The sequence below is a fragment of the Haemorhous mexicanus genome, chromosome 3 (assembly GCF_027477595.1).
Source record: "Haemorhous mexicanus isolate bHaeMex1 chromosome 3, bHaeMex1.pri, whole genome shotgun sequence".
Classification (NCBI taxonomy): domain Eukaryota; kingdom Metazoa; phylum Chordata; class Aves; order Passeriformes; family Fringillidae; genus Haemorhous; species Haemorhous mexicanus.
This window is the reverse complement of record NC_082343.1, coordinates 65,850,914-65,874,014: the sequence shown is the minus strand read 5'-3', so window position 1 is coordinate 65,874,014 and position 23,101 is coordinate 65,850,914. Positions and strand designations below refer to the sequence as shown.

At 35.8% G+C, this 23,101-nt stretch overlaps 1 protein-coding gene across 7 annotated transcripts in view; it reads right to left on the bottom strand.

Moving 5' to 3' along the window:
- The window catches only part of TRDN (triadin), a 225,288-nt gene that overhangs the window by 189,067 nt on the left and 13,120 nt on the right, over positions 1-23,101 (bottom strand). For all 7 annotated transcript variants that reach the window (XM_059842181.1, XM_059842185.1, XM_059842183.1 and 4 more), the window contains exon 2: positions 5,663-5,872. In XM_059842181.1, the coding sequence (XP_059698164.1) occupies positions 5,663-5,872 (210 nt within the window). The remainder of the gene's footprint in view (positions 1-5,662; positions 5,873-23,101) is intronic.

The following is a 23,101-nucleotide window of genomic DNA, read 5'->3' as shown; positions in this document are numbered from 1 at the left end:
CCATGAAGCAAATTTACCCAAGAATTCTCCTCTTAGATCCTTCCCTATACATTGAGACAGTTTCTGGAATTTCATATTTTCAACTGCATAACCTCACAAAGTTTAATCTATCAAATTTTATCATCTTTTATACACTGGACCTTTTGGGATGAAAGCAGCACTTGCAATACTGCAATAGTTCATAGAATGTCATTCTTTTCAGTATAAACTCATTTTCTAGGGGTTTATAACTCAGCTATGAAATCTGCTGCAGACTGAAACATGAGAAACCAGATGTCATCTGAGCAGCCCTTCTTTAAACTGGAATTGGGCTTAAATCCCTTTAAAGGATTTTTTCATGGAAGAGAGAAAAAGTTTTTTGTAGGTTTTAGGTACATTAATTGAAGTCTTATATAATTCAATTAAGAACTTCATTAAGAACTTTAAAGCAGATAAGCTGTTCAATCATGCTTTGAATTTACATTTATAAATACAGTATAAAATATATTTCAGAAGACTATAGCTCTGTTTTGATACATTTCAGAATAGGAGGTTTGTCTAAGGCTTTGCATGCCTGGAAAAGAGAAAGAATTATATGTTCCATTAAGTTTGCTGGTGGTTTAAACTAATCCAGAAGTTCATTCTTTTTCCTTACCAAATGCAAATATATTTTCAGTTCAAAAACTGGTGTATACATAGCCATAAAACATAGGAGCAAAAATAGCTACACTCTTCTTTTTGCCGTTCTTAAAACTTTCCAGTGAACATTAGCCCAACAGGGTGACTACAGTGAGATGATATTGTAGAAGAAAAATGTATGTGTACATTCTTTATAATGATCATATACTCCTCAAGGCCAGACAAAATCTATCTGTGACTGTAAGACAGTAATAAAAATGACCACAGGTTCAGGCAAGGAAATGATGACTTCAGACTGTGTTATTCAGAAGCAACCATGGGAAGCCCCACAGCATTTGGCCAGATGTTTGCATTAACTTAAAAAGATTAGAGGTATATAATGAAAGAAAGCAGCTGACTGGATAGGAGCTCCTTGCACTGTTAACTCCCCATTCCTAAAGGCATTACCTCCACAAAGGCCTGCCCTTGCTACAGGTCTCTAAAAAGCCTCTTTATTTGAGCAAAACAAATTAGCCCCAACAAAGAGTGTACCCGTGGTTTTTTTTACTTATCAAAACAATTTAGCAGGCTGATTCTGCTAAGTGTGTCTGTGTGTGTTTTCTGTGTTTTCTCTTATATTATTTTGTAGGTAATTTTGGGTTTCATAGATTTGGTGAGGCTCCATTAGGTTTGATTTAGTCTGGCCTTTAGGTTACTGGCTAAATCACTGTCAATTTAATCTTATTATTGAACACTCTGGATCTGAAATTAGGGGGATGTTAATTAGCTGTAATTGGTCACAGAGATGGCAGGGAATTTTGAATGCTCTATTAGCCCATTAGCAAATATAGATTCCTGGGCAATCAGTCTTAAAGGACTAAAATAATCTTAAATTATTGAGTTGCATTTACCAATTAAAATGTATAATCCAGTTATGTGTACAAGAAATGCATGAAATACATTCATGAGTTATGAAGCCTGTTAAAAAGGTGTGTTTTCTAACACAAAGAATGGAAGTAATGAACTGTTGCAAAGCACACATGAAGCCAAAATTAACTTTTTTTCTTCATTTCCGAAAATATTGAAAATATATGAGATTCTTCAATGTGGTATAGTACTTATTCCATATTTGTACACATTGTGTACTGCATGAGATTTGTAGTTTCTTCTCTCAAGTTTTTATAATGCATGTCACCTTCATACCACGTTGGAAATATTTCAGTCATGTTCATTGTTGTACAATACAGCATGATAGGAATGCAAGCTTTCATTTGATTCCTCAAAGGAATGAGCATAATACACTAAAGCACAACACTGCAAAATTTAATTTCCTTCTTCTGGGTAGATAGAACAGGGGTGAAACTTTCAGTACAAATCGAATTCTTGTCTCATACCTTCCTTGAAATCCACTGCTAAAGCTAAAGATGAAGCTGATTTGTAGATTCTATCCCTGTCCTATCTTCTGAACAACCTGACACATAACCACCCAGGAAGCAAAGCTTTACACATGCAAACTGTGACACAGGATCCCCCTGTTATATTTTATGTCATAACCAGCACCTCCTCAATAATACAGAGTGCTATAGAATTTACAGCCATCAGCTACTGGATGTGTAAAATTACACAAAACTGTATCCTAAATCTTGTTGTGAGCAGATCTTGAATTCATGTAATCTAACTTCACTTACCTAAACACTAAGTGTTAACCTCCCTCAGCCTCCCTTGGTTCCAAAAACTACTTTACAAATGCTGAATAAAGAGGGCCAGCAAAAAACAATTTACCACATCTACTTTAGGATGAAACTAAGCATCTCTTCTTCATATAATTCCAGGGCAAATATCATCTTATATAAATTGTCAAAATTTCACAAATTTGATAGTTTACTGTTAAAAGGATGTGAAACCATAGCAATTAAGAAGCAAAACCTAAGAGATGGCACTCTAATCACAGAGGCTAGTGTGAAGTTCATACTGATAAATTAAAAGACTATATAAGAGCTAAAATACATATAACTGATAATTTATGTATTTTTGGAATTATTTGTCTTTCAGGCAAATGAGAGTAAAATCGTTAATTATTGAAGGAAAAGAAAGCTCAAATTCAATTTTAAAGTACTTCCTTCTCAGCTCACGTGTAGCGTTTCTACTGAACTCCATGAATCTCTGTGTACTCTAGGCAGCTCACAATCTAGGGCATTGCCCTTCCTGTATTTTCCAGAGGTTAGCAGCTCTGTAGTGCAACCAGGGGGAAAAAATCCAAGCCTGTTCCTCAGCCACACAGTTCCCTGACTGGTTTACCAGGTCAGCCTGCTCCTGCTTTCTGCTGCGCTCACTCGCGTGCGGCGCAGTCACTGCAACAGCTCTGCCATGGAGACGGTCATTTCTGGCACAGAAACGTAGTGGAAGTCCCTGTGGGAGCCCCGAGAGCAGAATCCTCTGGAAGCTCTTTAACTGCCCTTCAAAAATCTGCAGGCTGCTCCTCGGTCACCCTCCTGTCTCCTCTAGGCTGAGTTCAGCTCTCTCAGCCTGCCTCATTCATATGCTATGCATAATTTCTGAGCATGAACTTCATGGAACTTCAGGTAGAGAAACAGGAAAGAGATTGAAAGCACTGGCTTATGAAAGGCAAGTGTTCTTTGAGGAGAAATACACTGTTTTTTTCTGTGGTTTATGGATTTAAAAAGCACACAGGTGAATACAATTTTTTTGGCATCTTTCATTTGTGTTTGAAAACTAGGAAATAAATTTTAATCTTGCTTGCAAAACTAAATTTACAATCCTGAGTATAACTATTTACTCTTTTTATGTAGGTCGGGTTTTTCAAAGAGCAATATCAAACCCAAGATAAAAAAATATACTGGGTTTTAGATTTAAGGTACCACTTAGAAATATGCCTCAAATTCTACTTTCTATAGGAAAAGGAGGCATTACTTCCACTGGGCAAACTGTCCAAAAGAGAAAATCATTCTAGTATCAATAATGCCAGCCATGTGATTCTATGTACAATCTTCAGCTATTTCCATGGCATTTTTACAAATTACTGGGTTTAACTCAAAAAAACAGTAAGAAATCGGGAGTAGAAACTTAAGGGTTGTGATAAAAGCTATGCAACTATTCTTATATGTATGTAAATACAGAAAACAGTCTAAAAAATCCTGGTGTAAAGAAGTATAGCAGTTCTGTCTCTTAATGTTTGACCACCAAGACCTGATTTGAATGCTGGCTTAATTAATCACTTAGGAACAGGAGTATTGCTGGGAAGGAAAAGAAACAAACTCATGAACTCTAAATACTGAAATATCTCTCAGAGACCTTCACAAAATAAAAACTCACCCCGGAGATTAAATTTAACATTGCTTTATTTCTACATCCTGGTCTGAAAATGGCAGTGTCCATCAACACTTGTGAGATTTAAGCTCATTTAACCAGTACAATGCGAACAGAATTCCATCTGCTTAGAAAGTTTCTTTCAGAGTCTGGTACAGATAGAGATTTGTATTGCCTACCTTTACCCTTGTTTATTGACCATGTGTGACCTGATAGCAAGTTCAGAAATTTCTGTTTTAGAGTTAAGTTTAAGTTATGTCCTGCTTCTTGACTGTTCATTGAAAACATATTAAGAACTTGATTAATTGCTTGGCTGATCGATTGGCTGATTAATATTTAATATTAAATATTAAAATTTAAAAAACTAAAGTTGAGTAGGACAGTTTCTTTCTTGGCTTGTCTCTCTGTTGTAGCATCAAGAGTTTGGTGTCCAAACTAAAATCTGATGCTTATTTTGGAAGGATGTCTCAAAAATAACTTTATGTTTTCCTAGTACTCCAGAGATGTCCTTCTGAAAACAAAGACAGATCAGAAGAAAATTTAAGAAAGTTTTGTGGTGCGTTTTCTCCACATTTCAAGCTCTGTGACATCTATTGATCCAGGATTTGTTGGTTTCTTTCAAGATCTATATGTGTTTCAAAAGCTTTCTAAGTAAATCTTGAAGTCAATATTGATATATAGCAGGACAAAAAAAATCTATATATCTATCAGTAAACTAATAAAGTCCAGGAAATTTACTCCAAAACATCAACTCAATTTCTTTTGAATTAAAAGGCTGAAATCCAAATTTCAATTCCTAGTTAATTATTGTGACAGATGCGATAATTTTAGAGCTGGAGTTCTCATTTAAGGAAGACAAGGACCCTAATAATTTGTTTTCTGTTTCACATATATGTTTCCCAAGTGTTAATGGTTGTTGGCCTCACAAAGGTTTTACCACTGCAGGCTTGCTGAACACTACATAGCCTTTACAAACATATGTAGTTAATTTATTTTCCATTTAATATTAGTGCCAGATAAAAGGCATAAATATTCTATTTCTTTTTATTTGCCGCTCTTTTTTCTCTGTTCCTCAACTAGAATCACAGTCCTTGTACCACCCACTTCATTTTCATCACTGTCCCCTGTAATCACTATATTTGTAATCAATCATATTTATGTTTACCCTAAAGCTTGATCTTGTTCATTTATCTATCTAAGTCTTAAAACCAGGCTAGATTATTGAAGACAAGGGTGTGTTTTAGCTAATATTAAGAATCTGGTCCTCTGTGCTTATGGTTTTTGAAGATCAGTTTTAATGTTAATGTGTTCTACATTTTTCTGATCATTGAACTGCGTAAGGAAATATCAGAATACTCAAGGCAACTGTTAAAGACTATATTTCTGAAAATATTAATTAATACTAATTTCATTTATCTAGAAAAAAAATTATACAGAAATTTGAAAACAGAAATCTGACCTTACGTGCTAATATATATTTTATGTTACTGTCAATATATTCATTTTCCAGGATGAGGATGGGCTGCAAAATGGAGAGACTTAAATTATAAAGGTGTATGAGGTGTAAACTAATATGTTCTGACATTTCTCACAATATCTTCTCTCTTGGTAAACTCAGCAGAGACACTGTGCTGTCCCCAAGGAGGTGAGACAGTGGCACATTTGTGTAATAGATGCTGCTTAATAAATTTTTAAATGTGAATATACAAAGTGTCAAACAGAAGATGCTAAGTTTTACCTGCTAAGTCTTTGTAATCCACCAAGTCAAACATTACAATAGCTACTGCTGACCAGGTAACAATCAGAGCAACAACAAGAAGCCATGCTGCTGGAGAGCTGAACGTGTTCACAAAGTCTTCTGTCACCGACTTCTTGCCCACTTTCATGGATGACGAAGGAACGGAGCCGTTCTTACCATCTATTATCGTCGTGGTTGTAGACATGGGTCCTACACAGACAGACAAAACAGAGGAAAGCAGTGTAACAGCTTGGAGCCTTAAAGCCAAGAATATGAATGCTCTTTTGATATTGTTTTGTCATCAGAATGTTTAAAATAAATATAAATATTTTATTACTAAAAAGAGGTTCTTGGACTTTCTGGAAGAAATAGTCACAACCAGCCTTTTTTATTACATGACATTTTTGAGTCTGCCACAAATAGCTACAGGCCTAGGAGAGTGATTGATGAAAGCATAAAATATTATTACCCTCCAAAGGATTGTCTTGTTACGGGCTGTAGGCCAGATTCTCAGGTGATGTGATTAAGTGAACTTCCATTGACTTTAATGGAACTACTGCATCTATGCCACTCTAGGTTTGGCTGGAATTCTGCTGTGAAGGACGTGTATCAGTAGCAATAGCAATATATACAATTCATTTCATCCCACAGAAACAGAAATTATTTCCGTTTCCAGGATCCTTAAAAGTTCTGAATAAGATTCTAGCTGATTTTAAATACCTTTGTTTGTGGAATTTTTTACTTAATGAAATAATCTCCTAAGTTACAATGGCAAAGCAAACTTGATTGCAGGAAGCATAGGTTTGGTAATAAAAAGCTGGTAGGAAGTTGAATGTTACTTAGCTAAGTGACCAGCTGACACACATTAACTATGTAATGGACAGTAACAGTAGTGACTTAACCTACTTTCTCAGGTACTAAAAATGATAATTCTGGACATAACCGTTAATTCTGCAAACAAACCAAAACTATGGTAACTGAAACCTAATCATGTTTGAAAGTTCTCACCTTTATTTGCTTCATAAAATACATTTTGATAACTTAAACAATCTAGGGAGGTATATTTTTTTCATTATATACAGTAAAAAAAGTAAAATATTCTGAAGACAACAGTTCAAACTAGTAGAAGACCACAGCATCTCCACTTAGATTCCAATATCTTCTTGTTTGTTAGAGTTAAAATCTTCAGAGATATATTACATGTGTTCTTAGTCTGGCTGTTGACACTAACTTGCATAAATTAATTTCAATGATTAAAGAGACCCTTGCCCATACCGACACCTAAACTTCCAAGGAATCAGGTAGCACCTGGTTTGTGTAGAAATTTGCTTTTCGCTTGTCTTCTGTCACTTGATACAACTTATAAAAATGATATTTTCTGTGTGACAGAGTTGCTCTGTATGAAGGTAAGCAGATTCAATTTCACTTTTGGCATAGAAAATGGCAAATAGGTACTGAGAAAGTTTTGCTGGAGCTAAGGTACAGGCTGTTAAAGACTTTCCTATATTTACCATCACAATCTCTATTTAGACTCTCTCTGAGAATCACAACATTTATATTCTTTAAAAAATAAATGAAGAAAGGATAAAATCGTTAATATTATGTTATATACATACATTTTTTCCTTTCTATCTTGTCCAAACAAATCTGCTGATCCTTATGCTAATGAATAATGGTTTTGTTCCTTTCCTGTAGAATGTTAAAACCATATCCTAATGTGATACTGAAATTCCCCTTTATGCATCTGACAAAAAAACAAACAAAATTGGGAAGGACAATTTTGTTGGAAGAGGTTCTCTAATTCTTAATCTGTCATACCTGTTGAGTTTTCAAATTCATGTCTTAATCTGTTCTAGGATTCTTTTTCTAAAAGAAAATTATTATGTAGTGCATTGTAATAATGAGTGGTTGCCTTAGCTCTGCCTTTTAATTTTGCTTCTGCACAAGCATCTTGCTGCTGATCAGTGCCTTGCCTCAAGCCCTGAAAAACTGCTCTGCTACACTGCAGAGTTGTAAAAGAAAAACAAGATTGCCATATTACATGTTTTGTGTTACTTATTTGAAATTTGTTCTTATGTATAGAATATTTATTCTGCTCATAAATGTCTATCTCCTAGGATAGAATGTATGCAATTTAAATAAAAAATAAAACCATCATTGCTTCCATTTCTCCAAACAAAAATTTTGGATCAAACAATTCAGAGCAGGAAGAAAAATCTGCCAAGTGACAACTAAGAATAAAGATCAGCTTCCTAAGTCAAATTCAAAATCAATAGCATTTTGTCATCCTACTGCATACATGATGCAAGTAATTTGTGCATGTAACAGGTCATAAATGACACATTATGCATTTCTTCCCCTTGGGGATATCAGTCAGAGTTTATGATGTGTAAGAGAGAATAGAAAGGTACTGTCTCTTCTTGACAAATCTGATTAGTACCACAGCAGGTCTTCAAGGACACCCTAGTGGCAGATATTTGCAGTTATAATACAAACAATCAAAACTCTTTTTGTGTATACAGATATAGACTTAAAATTACCAGTCAAATGTAATTTAATTCCTCTAGGTTTGTTGCTATGTAAAAATAGCTCCTTACTATGTAGTATACCTAACTTTTCAAACTCAGACCACTACGTGTCTTTGGTGAAGAAAATAGTAACTGATGATTTATCAATCAGAGCAATGCTGCAGAGACAGAGCTCAAGTATGCTAGAAGGTTATCTGTGACAAGCTTTTGGCTGTTGATGTAGTCAAATCAGATTTCCCCTTAAAAACTCAGGATTTTATACTATAAAATGGCTGTTGTTGCATTCATTAAAGTGTGCGTGAACAGTTTTTGATTCAAATTAGACTGGAAGTCAAGCTAGGAAAGTACTGTTGTACTGCTGGATGTTCCTGATACAGGTGCTTGCAGTGTGATTCAGGTGCCTAAGAAAGATTTCCAGTGTTGTTTTAAATGCTTTACATTATCAAAAACATACCCACAGGATTGGCAGGCAAAATCTACAGGACAGTAACTTTGGAACTGCCTAAAAACCAAAATCCAGACAGGATGTCCTAAAGCAAATAGAAATTAGATTTTTATGTCCCTAGATGCCTATAAAAACAAAATTGACTGGAGGATTTTATCTGATGGCTCCTGAGGAAGACATTGTTTGCTGCTACATAGTCTCATGTAGGGTGGATTGTATATTGATACCATCATCATTCCATGACTCAGAAATGAGGAGGCAGTAACACTGAGATGATCTCCCTCTCTCCACAAGCATTTTATTATTGTAGTACCCAAGGTGTTATCTTCATGTTTTTCTCTACTTCCTTCTTGCTTTCAAGTGTCTAGGTGCTCTGTTCATTTCTGTCCACATTCTACCAGTTCTAACTTTCTCTGCAAACCTTCAGTGATAATATTTATGAAACTAGATGACAGAGAAAAAGGGAATGTATATACAATGTCTTCATCAGTTCAGCCAGCAGCAATTCTCCTTTTTCTCAGAAAAGCACCAAAGTTAGGCAGAACTCCTGCCCAAGTGGTCAGTGGGGCTTTGGGTGCCCAGTGGGGGAGTGAGGCACCCAAACAGGCATTTTTGTTGCTTTGAAATCACCTGATGGAACCTATTGAGTTCTACATTTACAGTTAGCAGTGGTCATTCAGCAGCAAGTTAAAATCAGATTGCTGAAATTTCTTAGGTATCCTTGCTGTCCATATAATAAACATTTTCTCTCCCAAGAAAAATTTCTGAAGCCAGCCTGAATCCAAGTCAGTTTACTTTTGATGAGCACTGCAGTGGATCAGGAGATTCATGAGCAGATCAGTTGTCCCTGCTCAGGGAGAGGCAACATCCATCACAGGAGTGGAGGGTGCAGCTGAAGGCTGCTACAATTTCAGCCATCCAATTTTAATCCACTGCCACATGTCTGCTAGAGCCTCTTGGCACTTTGGGTTGTGATTGGTATTGATTTTCAATGAGAATGGGAACTTTAAAAAGTTATATATATATTTCTATAAAAAGATTACTCCAGGGATATATACCTCTGACTGCACATCACAATTTCTCATGCACACAAGACTGCCCCATCAGGTCACAAATGTCACCTTTACATCAACAGATTGATTTGCTAAATTCCAAACAGCTAAAACTCTGAGATTCTTACTATTCCTCTGGTTTCAGAGTTGTCACTTAGAATACAATCTGAAAACCCATAAGGTCTTGTAAGTATAAAAAAACCTTGACAATTGGTGACAACTTTGAGGAGAACACCGTGTGACTTTCAGAATCCAGAGTGAGCATGTAGTCCTGCCAGCCTAGGTAAAATATCCTTTGCATTTGTGGGCTGAGGCATTATCTCCTTAAAACTTAGTAAGCATAGGAGTCCATGGTTAAGGATGGGGACTTGATTTTAGAGTTCAACAGCTATACCTTCTACTACTCTAGTAGAAAAATGAAACAAAAAAAAACTAAACATCCAAAACTAATGAATAATCCGATTCTGCTCAAACTCATTCAGGTGAAAAAAGTAATTTTCTGTATTTATGTCATTTCATAACTATTTTATGTATAACAATCTTATTCTGTGAATAGGACAAAAAAATTAAGTAAAATATTTAATGTGCAATGTCTTTTTAAGGCTAGGCATATTAAAAGCAGAGGGCTAGTTACAATACTAAAAAAAAGAGGTTGTTCACTTTTAAATAATAATATTGTTGCTAGGGCAATGCAGTTGGGATGTGAGAAACCTCAGTGCAGTGTGCTCTAAATGAGAGAGCTGGTAAATTTTGACATGTCTGTTGTATTCCCCAGATGAGCACTCCAGTAAATAGGCTACAAAATATTCTGGATTCAGGTCATTAATGGCTTCTGTTTGACCTATTCCACTTCACTTGGAATATTTAAATACTAATTAAGGAAGCAGGAAAAAGAAAAAATGGCTATATAAATCCACACTGTATGTTAAGCACCAGCTCAAGCCTTGGGCCTTAACCTGGTGACCTTATCAACCCAGCACTGCTGGGATCAGGCTGGCAGGAGTCTCAGCCTACAGTAAGTAGGGAACCGCAGGGAGAAGAGGACAAGGGATTAGAACCCTTCAGTGAAGAAGAGGGCAATGGATATAAGATAATCTGCTGCATTTTTTTCAAGGTCAGCACATCACCCTTAGTGAGTCCACAGACCTGCAGGCATCACAATAATCACTCTTTCCCCACATGAGGAAAATGATTTCTACCACAAGACAGGATTACACCTACACCTGTTGTTCAGGGGATACTTATGCCCAACGGTGACATCCTCCCGTTTCAATATCTCTACTAGGGTTCCTTCTTCTTTGGCTTATATGAACACAAAGGAAAATACGGAATTATTTATGTGGTCAATAATTAGTACCTTGCAATAAAATATTAGTAATAATATTTTATTTCCTAAAGCAACCTAATGACTGTTTTAATGCTTTTTGTCTTGTTTATATGTTTATGTGAAAACAAAATGCTGAGCAAAGAGAAGAGAGACCTTCAAGACCCATGTATGCACTGAACAGAGAGCCTCCATCATCTTATCTGGCCAGCACCAGGGGCCAAAAATGCAGATACTGGACAACAACCAACAGAGAGCAGAATATTTCAGAGGAGAAAGAGCAAGAGCACTGCAGCTGGTCCAAATCTTTTGATCTCCTCCAAATATTGCTAAAGGATGCAATTAAAGTGGATTTAAAACCATTTTCTGTGGCAGATCTGTAGCAAACTGCAAACTGGCAAACTTCAATAGGTTAGAAACTCAGCTAGATCCACTAACATAGATCATGATTTCTACTGGACATACATGGAAATATGGATACAAGACTTTTTCTAACACAGAGAAGGATATAGAAACAGGGAAGGACAACTTAAATAGGCAAACTGAGTTTATCTTTGAAAGCTCCTCACTCTTACTTATCTGCAACAGACTATGAGTAGGACAAAGATCCACATTGCAGACCAAAAAGGGGTGATGAGTAACTAGGGAAGGTCTTCTGAGCATGGACAAGCTTCTACAAGATTTTGAGCAGAAATGTGAAAATTTTAAGAAAAGCCAGTATATTTAGAGATGCAGCAGAAATCTTCTCTTGAAATTACTGATATTCAGCAATTTCTTCTCTTTTGTATCTAATTATATCTCTGTACCTATGAGCGAACAAAGGCCAATGGAATACCTAAATGGAAAAATAAATTACTGGAGTTTCACAACTGATACAAGAATTTACATACTTTTAAATTCATTACACAATGTACACAATTACACAAAGTATTCCTTTACTGTTTATATAATTTAAGTGCAAAGAAAAAATCCTCTCAACACCTGTGTATATTCACAACTTCTCAGACTTTAAGGTAGTCTTGCTGCAGACTAGAGGCTTAGAAAGCTGTGTCTGGGACTGTATATGCCAGAACACATGCAGATTTTTCGGTGACCGATAGTTATAAAAATGTAATAATCTTTATGAAATGTGGAAAACAGGGTTGGAGATTATGCAGCAACCAATTCTACATGACAAAAGAAATAGAATAGAGGTTATGGAATGTGGAGAAGAGGGTGTATGAAAATTAGCTGAATGATTTGATTCAGAAAAGGCACCTATAATTATTATGGTGGTTGCTGCTGTGTACGTTTTTAATTTCCTTTTCTGTTATTATATCTGTATTGGTTTTATTTTTGATCAATACAGAACATCTGATAATTTCAGGAAGTAGATAGTATTAATCTTTCTATTCATTGTCCAAGAAATTATGTACACCAATCTTTTCATTTCACCAATTTCAATAAGCAGCTTTTAAAGAAAAGATACATTCTATCAAGCCATTTCATTATCAAGTCCAAAGAAACTGTGTACTTCATACAATATCAGTAAATAATACTAATAGCACTACTATGGGGTGAAAACTAGAAACTCCTAATGCTGTATACTAACGTGATATATATTTTGGGATTGTAATAATTGCAGTTGCTTGGGATACTCTGGTGGGTTGACCCTGGCTGGATGCCAGGTGCTTACCAAAGCCGTAATATTCCTCTCCTTCCCTAGACAGTGGAAAGAAAATGTCAGAAAAGGCTCATGGGTTGAGATAGGAAGAGGAAGAAATCAGGCGCCAGTTATCATCATGGGCAAAATAGGCCAGACTTCAGGAAATTAGTTGAATCAATCAGAATAGGTAATTAGAAACATAAGCTAAATCTTTCAGCCACTCCCTTAATTTCATTTCAAATTTTCTCTACCTCCTCCCTGCAGAGGTGCAGGGGGAGAGGGAATGGGGGTTGTGGTCAGTTGGTTCATGCTGTATCTGCCACATTTTTTCCTCAGGGGGAGAACTCACACTCTTCCCCTTCTCCAGCATGGATCTCTCTCATAGGAGACAATCCTCCATAAATTTCTCCAGCTTGATGCCTTCCTGTGGGATGTTCTTCACAAACTACTCCAGGGTGGGTCCCTTCTCGGGGGTGCAGTCATTCAGGAAAAGGCTGCTCCAACATTGATTCCCCAGAGGGTCACATTTCTGCCAGGAGCTGCTCCAGCATGGGATTCCCATGGGCTCACAGCCTCCTGTGGACACACACCTGCTCTGGTGTGGAGTCCTCCAGGGGCTGCACGTGAATACCTGCTCCCCTGTAGGACTGCAGGGAGCCAGCCTGCCTTACCATGGGCAGCATCTTGGGCTGCAGTGTCTGGGGCACCTTCTCCATCACTGACCTTGCAGTCTGCAGAGCTGTTCCTCTCACTTATTCTCTCACCTCTCTCTGGCTGAAGTTTTTTTTTATTTCTCCCCTTCCTAAATCATTTATCTCAGAGGTGGTACTCTCATCATGATGGAATCCATCATGGTGGTGGGTCCATTTTGGGACCATAAGATATTGGGTCTGTCAAACATGGGGGAAGCTTCTAGCAACTTCATTCAGGAACCAACTCTGTATCCTCCCCCACTACCAAAATCTTTCCATGAAAACCCAGTATGGATGCAGTACACTACCATGGGCTATGTGGAAAAAAGTAAAGGATCTCAGTTGAAAATAACTAATGCTAACTAGAAAACCTCCATAGCTGTATGATCAGAAAATTACTTTCCAGTGACGTACAACCAGGTTGCTGTAGGGACTGGACAACTACGTGTAAGGAATAAGGACTTTTGAATATGAAGATACAATCTCTGGCTCAGGAATTTTTTTTATTTCATTTCCCTGAATGCTGAGCAAGTATATAGGCAGGGCAGAGTCTAAGCATTTACAACAAAGCTTTTTCCTCAACAGTGGCTGCTGAAAAAGACAAGATACTTTCAGACCTTCATTTTTCATCTGCTAAAATTATTTGAATGCATGTATCTGATATTTTTTTCCCTGAGGACAGCTGCAAATGTCTTAAGAAAACTTTTGTGTATATAAAAGATTGGTTGTACCTCATGTAAGAAGTTGACATGTGTGGTTAACTCCTTGCCATGCAGATTCAAATGATAGATTTGGACCTTTGCTTTACAAAAGGAGTCAGAATTCCCTGAAGGAGATCTGGACTTCACCTCTCTACTGATCAAGGAGAGAAATTCAAGCGGGAGCAATAGAGGATGGTTTGTCTAGAAAATCTCAGAGAACGGAATGGGGTAGTAGGGATGAAATTCTGGGAAGCATACCTGGAATTTGTTCTAGCAACCAATGTAACTGATAAAAAAGATAACTAGAAGATTTTGGAAAGGAAAAAGTGTACATAACTGCAGAAAAGGTCTCTTTGCTCCAATCAGATTTCCCCTGCAGGAAAGAAACTTGATTTTTCAGGAATGCATCACTGGGTTCTGTTGAAGAAATATAATACTAGCCATTGCTTGTTCTGGAATAGACCAAGATACAAAATGCAAAATTAGCTAAATTACATATGAATATCTACCTTTTCGTGCAGATGTCTTGAAACAGTCTGAGAACTTCAAGCAGGGAAAGTGAAAATCAGATTTAATTTCACTGGGCTTTAAAATACAGTCATCAGTAAAATAAGTTAACTCCCCCTCAGCTGATATACTTCTAACCTTTGTCTTCAGAGGGCCTGGTTAGATCAGCAGATATCTGAAGGATTTAGGTGTCCACATCCCATTGAAAGCTCATACAAAATGAACCCTAAATCACACTAAAAGTTGAACTTCAGAGATTTGGAGCTGAATTTTCATCTTTCCTTACATGTTTGAATTTCATACTCTAGTAGAGCATTGGTTGACACTTCAAATTAAGCAGAAGAAATCTTGTCTTATAACTTAGCAAGAAAGTGTAAAAATTTCTTCACTCAAAAATTGCTTCTAAAGAACATTAGGCTGATATGAGCTTTAACCTTCTGCTCTGTGGGATTTTTTCCTGTGTGCATATGCATTTCAGCAAGCTTTTACATTATTATTATTCTGATTATTCCAGTACCTCAGACAAAGAAGGCATTAGCAGTAATTAAAAGATCTTCTGTGCTGTTAGTCTTATATGACTGGTCGTATGGTGAACCTATCTGCAATAATTCATACCTGAAATTATTTTAGAAATAATAGTTAGGGAATACCTGATTACCAGGTTTAAAAGAGTTTTATTGGGAAATTTTACAGATTTTAGTTACAACTATATCACTTTTTGCAATAATTTCTTGAGACCTTAGCAGACCACAGGAATGAATAATAATAAAAATTTTATAAAATCAAAACTGGAGGATGTGCAGTTAATAATAACAAGCGAAATGTAATATCCTGCAGTTTAAGCTAGATACTAAGATATGGAAAAGGGACACTGAGCTGCTTCCTTTCCAAAAGGGACCAGATTTCACCTTTTCATGATCTGAAAGTTGGAAATTTACATTTTTCTCTTTTAAGTATCTCTTCAGTTTGATACGTTTTTTACATTGTCTTAGAAATGTGATTCTTGAAAAAATCAAATGTTTTATTTCTAGCTTCTCAGTATGCTGATAAGAATGCAACTGAATTCTGAGAGCTCAATCCTAAACTAACAGCAGCCTGAAAAATCCATTATTTGTTTGGTTCCACATCTGAATTTTTTTATTGATTGGTAGAAATACCTTCCCTTCTTTGGAAATAAATTGGTGCTCTGAAACAGTAAAAAGTTTTACCTTCCTGTTCATCTTAGCAATCTGACATTTCAGAAAGAGATGCCAAAGGGATATTTAGACACACTTCTTAGCTGATATAAGCTGAGAGGTACATCTTATCTTTTAAAATGTCAAAATGAAAGTTGGAGAAAAACGATTGCCATTTATCTCTAAATAGCAGTAGACCTTCTGAAGCAATAGCACTGTGTGCAGCCCCCTTGTTATTAGATTTTGGAAACTCAACTTTACACATCCTTGAAATATTCAGAAGGGATTAGAAAAAAAACATTGACTTATTTGTTATTGTTGAAAAAAAATTAATCTGTTCTCATCTGTAAAGTGATGACAGTCCTAAAAAGTAATGCAACTTACTAGAATAAATAGTAGGTTCCACACACTTATCTTCATTCTGGACAAGTCTACCAGTATAAAGAAACTCTATAAAGACAATTCCAGATCTGTGCTTCCTCTGATGGAACTACTCTTTTCTCTCAAATAAGTGTATTGAGGAATATTTCATATGATTATTTGCTCGATTTCTTTTATTTCAAGCTAACATGACTGTGAAGGTTGGACCAATTTTATATGTCTTAATGTACTGGCATTTACAGATTCTGAAAGCAAATGTATTCTAACAATAATTTACTACACTCTCTGCAAGTGATGGTGCAAGTTTGACAAGTCTTCCATATGGAGCTACCCAGCCACTACAGCACCCAAATATGGAGTTCCCCACATGCACAGTTTTAATGTATATACTCATAAGACATACTGAGGAAACTTGGTTGCAAGTCATTTACCAGAGACAGAAGATAAAGGTATTTTTGGCAAACAGAAATTGCAATGGTAAGTTATATAGTACATATATATATATATATATATATATATATATATATATATATATATTTATACAGAGAGAGAGAGGGAGAAAACTTTGTTAATAATTAGAGCAAAAAATTCTCATCTGACAGAAGGGGAAAACTAAAATAATAAATAAGTGCTTGTGGCAAGTTAGCCATCTATGTTACTGTTAGATCTCACCTGTAAATGGCAATTTGCAACTACATTATAAGTCATCCTGTCAGTGAGAGAGAAAACTGAAAGCGAGCTGCTGAAGAAAACTTCTGTTGCTTACAAAACAGTATAACCAATTTCCCAAGAGACAGTAGTTAGCTAGAGTAAACAGATGAACCAAGGTTTATCTTCTGTCAGGGAGTTATTCTCAAATAAATGCAAGAGTACTCCATCTGTGTACTTACAGAATAGCTGAAGGCAAGCCCACAACATAGGCACCTAAAATACCAGGGAAATTAGGTTTTCTGAAACTGGATTTTAAAGTTATTTTCTTATCCTATTCCTATCCTATTTTATACCTTAAAATATAAACCCAAAATTATTTCTGATATGCTCTTTATATTCAGTGTAAGAAAAGAATTTTAGGAAGCAGTGGCAATCATAGAAATGGTTCATCTGAAGGCTTTGGGTTTGGGTTGGTTTATTTTTTAAATTTTCTTCTGTTTTTGATCTTAAAAAAATCCTTTGGAAAATATTCTTTCAATTTGAAGACACAAGTGGGATCTTAAACTGACACAGACAAATAGAATTCAGCGTTTAGGTGAAAAATTAATGGTGTGTTTCATCATTTTATTTTGTAATAACAGTTCCTAAAATTGTAATTTAAACTGGAAGTTTAACCTTGATAGACTAAATTAATAATATTTTTCATCTCTAATCTTTGTTTGGAAAAAGGCATGATCTCTAAGGGCAGCTGAGACATGTAGGATATGCTGTCATAGTGAGAACAGTTGATCTTTGTTGAGGGTTCATATTCACAACACACCTGTCATCTAACATGTATTCTGAAATCCTCAAGAGCTGAGAAATCCTTACACTATTTTACAAAGATTTATTTAATAGAGTCTTATGCCAGATGATCACATCTTAGAAGAAAACTATATTTCAAATCAGTATTAAGTAATCTGGAAAAACGGGATATTTTTGAGATTGTTGAGACCCATTCCTGAACCAGCTACCATAATATAACCATACTTTAATCCATTTTACTCAGGATTATACTCTGAACAGGTTTTGGAAAGTGTGAAAAACTTCTCAATGTAAGTTTAGTGAGAAAAATCACTACATAATATTCATGTACAGGTACAGAGCCCTAGGTACCTTTTCTTTTCTCATTTTCTCCCTATGCAGATGTTTTTGTGGAACCTCATGTACACACTGAAAAAAACCAAGAAAATTTAGGATTCTCTGAAGGCTACCTGAGGAAAAAACAAAATTCCTTCAGCAACTGTATCCATTCTCTGCATCCTTCCTCCTGCCAGCCCAAATCAATCAACACCTCTCTGCAGAAAGAGGTCATGATTAGGTTTTAGAAATTGCTGGCAACATCTGAGTTTTAGCCACAAGCAAATTAACAACAAATGAGTCTATTAATGAATCTGTCCTGTACCCATACCTAAGTCCAGAGAAAATATAATATTGCTAATTTTCACACTGTTACATTCCAAAAAAGACAAAAAAGCAAGAGAGAGCCTTAGAAACATAATAATAACCTAAATGTTGGTTTAGGGACTCATGTGTCTGTGACCTGGATTTTGGGTCCCAAACTCATTTATTATAAGGGGATAGAGATTTACCATTTGAATTTTCCTATTACACCTTTTCAGACCTCTGCAGAGTAGACAAGATGTAATAATAAAGACCTCAAGATGTTACAATAAAGACCACGTAAATATGAAATTTGGGTCTCTAACTAAGTGATAAATGCAAGAAGTTACATTATCTGGCTCCAGAAATTAAGCCAATATTTACAATAATTCCTAGAAATATTCCCCATTAGGAAGTGAGATGTTCATGTGGCATTTAAAATACAATTTGAAATTAAAGGAAAGTCTGGATTAAAATCTATGCACAAGTACAGTTCAAGACCTCTCAACTACTACTTGGTAAAAGAAACTATGGAATGTAAATTCAGCTTTTGGGGGTCTGTTAAGAAGTTTTCTTGCAAAAATGAGTACTTGAAAAGGAACACTTTGATGTGTGCACCTAAAAAGGCTATTTGTTTCATTTCCAAACTATGAGTGAAATTCCAATTTCTATTTCAACTCTAACATGAAATGCCATCTCAGTTGTATGATAGCCGTGGGAATATGCATGGAACATATAAAGAAATGTAAGTTTATTAAAGTACTTTTATTTTGGTGTATATTATAGTACAGGATATTCTCTTTGCTTAGTCTTTTCTGGTGTATGATAATGGTTTTATAAAACTTTTGTGATTTACAGGGAAAGAATTGACAGAGTTATCAACTGATTATTACTCAAGGTTTTTCTGTCTCCTACAAAAGATGTTAACTCATTTTTCCATCTGAAAGAGTAGATACAAATTCTGAAATTTTTTTAAAGCATATATACTATAATGTTCAGTATTATTAATCTTCATATAAAGAAAGGGAAAAAATAGTTTTTTTCACTATGCAAAAACTTGTGAATAGTACCACAGAACAAATTCCTAATGCTGTGAATATATCCATTTTTTCAGTATAAATTTGCTGAATTATAAAATTTTAAAAAATAGATTTTTCTCTATGTGTTTGAAAATGTAAAAAATTTATGCATATAAAAGACATAGTCAAGGAGGATGCTTTTAGTGTAGGATTTAGGCCTCAGGAGAGGAAAAAAATTAGATCCATGTTTAGTTAAGTGTCTCAGAGAAGTGCCATCTTAATTTTGAAAATTATTCACATGAAAGTTTTACTTGTAGGCTAACAGTCCTTTAAACTTTATTAACAGTCCTTATTCAGTGACAGATAATATAAATATATTCTCTCAATGAAAAGATTCCTAAAGCAAAAGATGAGTTAGTTCAAAAATCTATCCATATGGACTATGTCTAAAATTTTTCTTTACCCTACTTGCATTAAGCTTCTAAACACATAACCCAAACCAGGAAGAATACATTAATTATAAGCTTATGGGAAGTAAAAATTATTGTCTACTGAGACACTTTTGTAAGATTATCTTAGTATAAGCTTCCAATTTCTAGAAAAGAAATGACACTCTTGGTCAGAGCATGGAATCAGAGAATCCTTTATGTTGGAAAAGACCTTTAAGATTATCCAGAGCCCAGCCATTACGTCTGAGGACTGTCAGGGTCATCACTAGACTGTGTCCCCCAGTGCCGCATCTTTTAAAGTTCTCCAGGAATGGGGACTCCACCATTTCTCTGGGCAACCTGTTCCAGTACTTAACCTCTTTTTCCATGAAGAATTTTTTTCCTAATATCCAACCTAAATCTCATCTGGCAAATCTTAAGGCCATTTCCTCTCATCACATTGCTTGTTACTTGGGAGAAGAGACCAAACCCCACCTGGCTACAGCCTCCTTTCGGGGGGTTTTAAAGAGCAATAAGGTCTCCCCTGAGCCTCCTTTTCTCCAGGCTAAATAACCCCCAGTTCCCTCAGATGCCCCTCATAAGGCTTGTGCTCTACAATCTTCAACAGCATAGAATGCAAATTTATCAATAATTTTATTTGACTCTCATTGCACTTTTCTAGTCAACATTGGCATAAAAATGAAAAAAAGTGTTGAAATGTCTGAGTTCCTCTCTCTGGACAACTCTCTGCCCTATGTATGGATGGGGAATCCATTTTCTTATATTTTTGGAATATGAATTTTTCAGCAGTTCATAGCTCTCTCAGTTCCTGTGTCTGCTTTATAATGTTAGACATAGGGTTCAGCCTAATTTGGCAGTGGAAGACTAATTAACATGTAAGAAGACTTCAGCAGAGCAGTCCTCAATACTCAAGGATATGAGAAGAAAAACTTTCCACTTGTTTTAATGACATGATCAGTCCTGAAAGCTTTCATAATGTTAAAGCTTTGCCTCAGTACAGTTCAAAAGATTTTTATTTCAAATTTAAAAAAAATCCACCATCTTGAGGAGGCCCCTCAATGTCATTATTGCTAACTGGAACTGAAAGTGAGCTACATCAAGGAAAAATTTTGACCTGGTTGGAATGAGAGTTTCCTTATTACCTCCCATGGATTCTAAATCAACTAATCTTTAGTATCTGCTGTAAACATGCACAAAGTCATCACAAAAACATTCAGCCATGCTTCACGAGCTGTAACACCTCCCCACATTCTCTGTAGAGCAGATCCATATAGCTCCAGTATTCCTAGCCCACAGTAACAGCAGGTGCTGCAAACTTTCCACCCAGCCTGAGCGCCTTGCATGAACATCAGACTCTTGCAGGACCTCTGTAATGTTCCTGGCATCTTGCCTTGACCTTCCATGTTTTGTGCTTTGCTCTCTGACTGCTGGTGGGATAGGAGAAGACAAGAACAAAGTTGCATACCTATGCCTGAAGATCAATCATGAAAAGGATATTTATGCATGTTTGTCCTGATTTTGTCCCAGTGGTTTCCATCTGACAGGAAATTCCTTTTGTTTCGTACAGATGAAATAGAGATGGTAGCTGGTATTGTGTCCCAAACAACCTGTCCCGTGTTCACAAGTTTTCTAATTATGCTCACCCATGTCCATATAAACATAATGTTCTCTTATTTATTAAATCTTCACATAGTCTCACGTCATATTCAAATTGTGGAATTGTATTTTGTGTATTTTTATACATTTTCAAATCTGGATTTAGTTTCCCCTAGTCTTCTAATATTTATCTCCCCTTCAGTTCACACTCCTTGCAAAGCCATATTATTTTCATTCTAAAAAAAGAAGCAATGGGAATGTCCTAACTTCTGGCTTTCTGCTCCTTTACATTAAACTAACACAGGCTTCCCATGAATATAGTTGTCTTCTTCAGTTTTTTTTTTTAAGCTTTTTCTACACATTCAGCATATGTATAAAGTTCCTTGAACATTCCCTGTTTGCATTTTGAGAATACCTAAGCTACTGCTATTTTCTAATTTAAGTAAACTTTCAAGCAATTGTCTGATATTTCTTTAGTATTAGTACAGCAGTTTCAACTCATAAATTTGCCAGTATAATGAAAAGACATAGAGATGTCCTTTGCAGCATAAGTTGATGGTCCTTTCTAAATTTTTAATAAAGCTTTTGAGAGTGACTTAGTTATTCTGCCTACATGTTTGCAAGATTTTGCTGGCTGTTATATTCTAGTCAAAGGCCTATTCATCACCTAACCTTTCTTTATTAATTTCCTTTTCTATTATATCAATAGAGTGCAGCTTCAGCTGTAATAATGTAACTGCTAATAAATAAAAAATGCATACTTTCACATCTATTGAAAATTAACACTTACTTTACAGTCAATATTTCAGCCTTACAGCTTACATTTACTATATTCTTATGGTCATGTAACTGATAATCTTCCTCTCACTAACACAATCCATGCCCCCAGAGCTACAATACATTCACAATGCTGTAATAGATGCATAATGCTCTTACTGTAGAAGACGAGAAAACAAAGATGTATCTAATATAATTGAATGAGTAATAATGAGTAGCATTCACAATATGAAATAAAGGAAGGCCTAAAGACATTGTACTAATTATTTTTATGGGTTTTGTTTGTGGCTTTTTTGGTTTGGAGGGTTTGGTTTTTTTAACTTTTTTGTTTTGTTGATTGGTTTGTTTGGTTGTTTGTTTGGTTTGGGGTTTTTTGTTTGTTTAAGATAGTGCTTTATTTAGACCTTAGGCCAAGTGTTATGCAGGGAGTGTGGAATAAACTCTATAGGATGATCTTAAAGAACTTTACTTCCGTACTGCACAGCATCCTCTGCACTCTTCAGGACCTGAACAGGCAGGGTACTTCTGAGAGGTAAGTGGAGAAAAGCTTAAGTGTTTTTATGGTGCTTACATCACTGGAAACTGTGACAATAAGACATCAGCCTCACATACAGCCGACCCTGAACAGCAGTCCAGATCAACAGTTTCTTTTTATTCATCTTGTTGATCAGGGCAGGAGCAGTGTTTGTTTTTAAGGGACATCCATGAGATATGTGTTCTAAGAGAGAGCTGTAACATTTTCCCTGACCACAAATAGGCATGCATAGATTAGGTGGTCTTCACTCCATTTGCAAATGTTCAGACCTGGAGCACAGCAAAACAAGAAGTCTCTTTGGTATTTACTCTTTAGAGAGTGCTATTCCCTTGGAAAACCACTACACAAATGAACACAGAGCACCATTAGACATCAAGGCTTGTTAAAATCACCATTTCCATGATCAAGTATTGAAAATGTTGATAACAAGTCTGCATGTATAAAAAAAGTGTAAGATCTAGTTGTCATGGAGAAATAGTGGCATGATTTGTATAATTTCTGTATTTCTGTCCAAACTGATCCTTCAGTTCACATCACCTT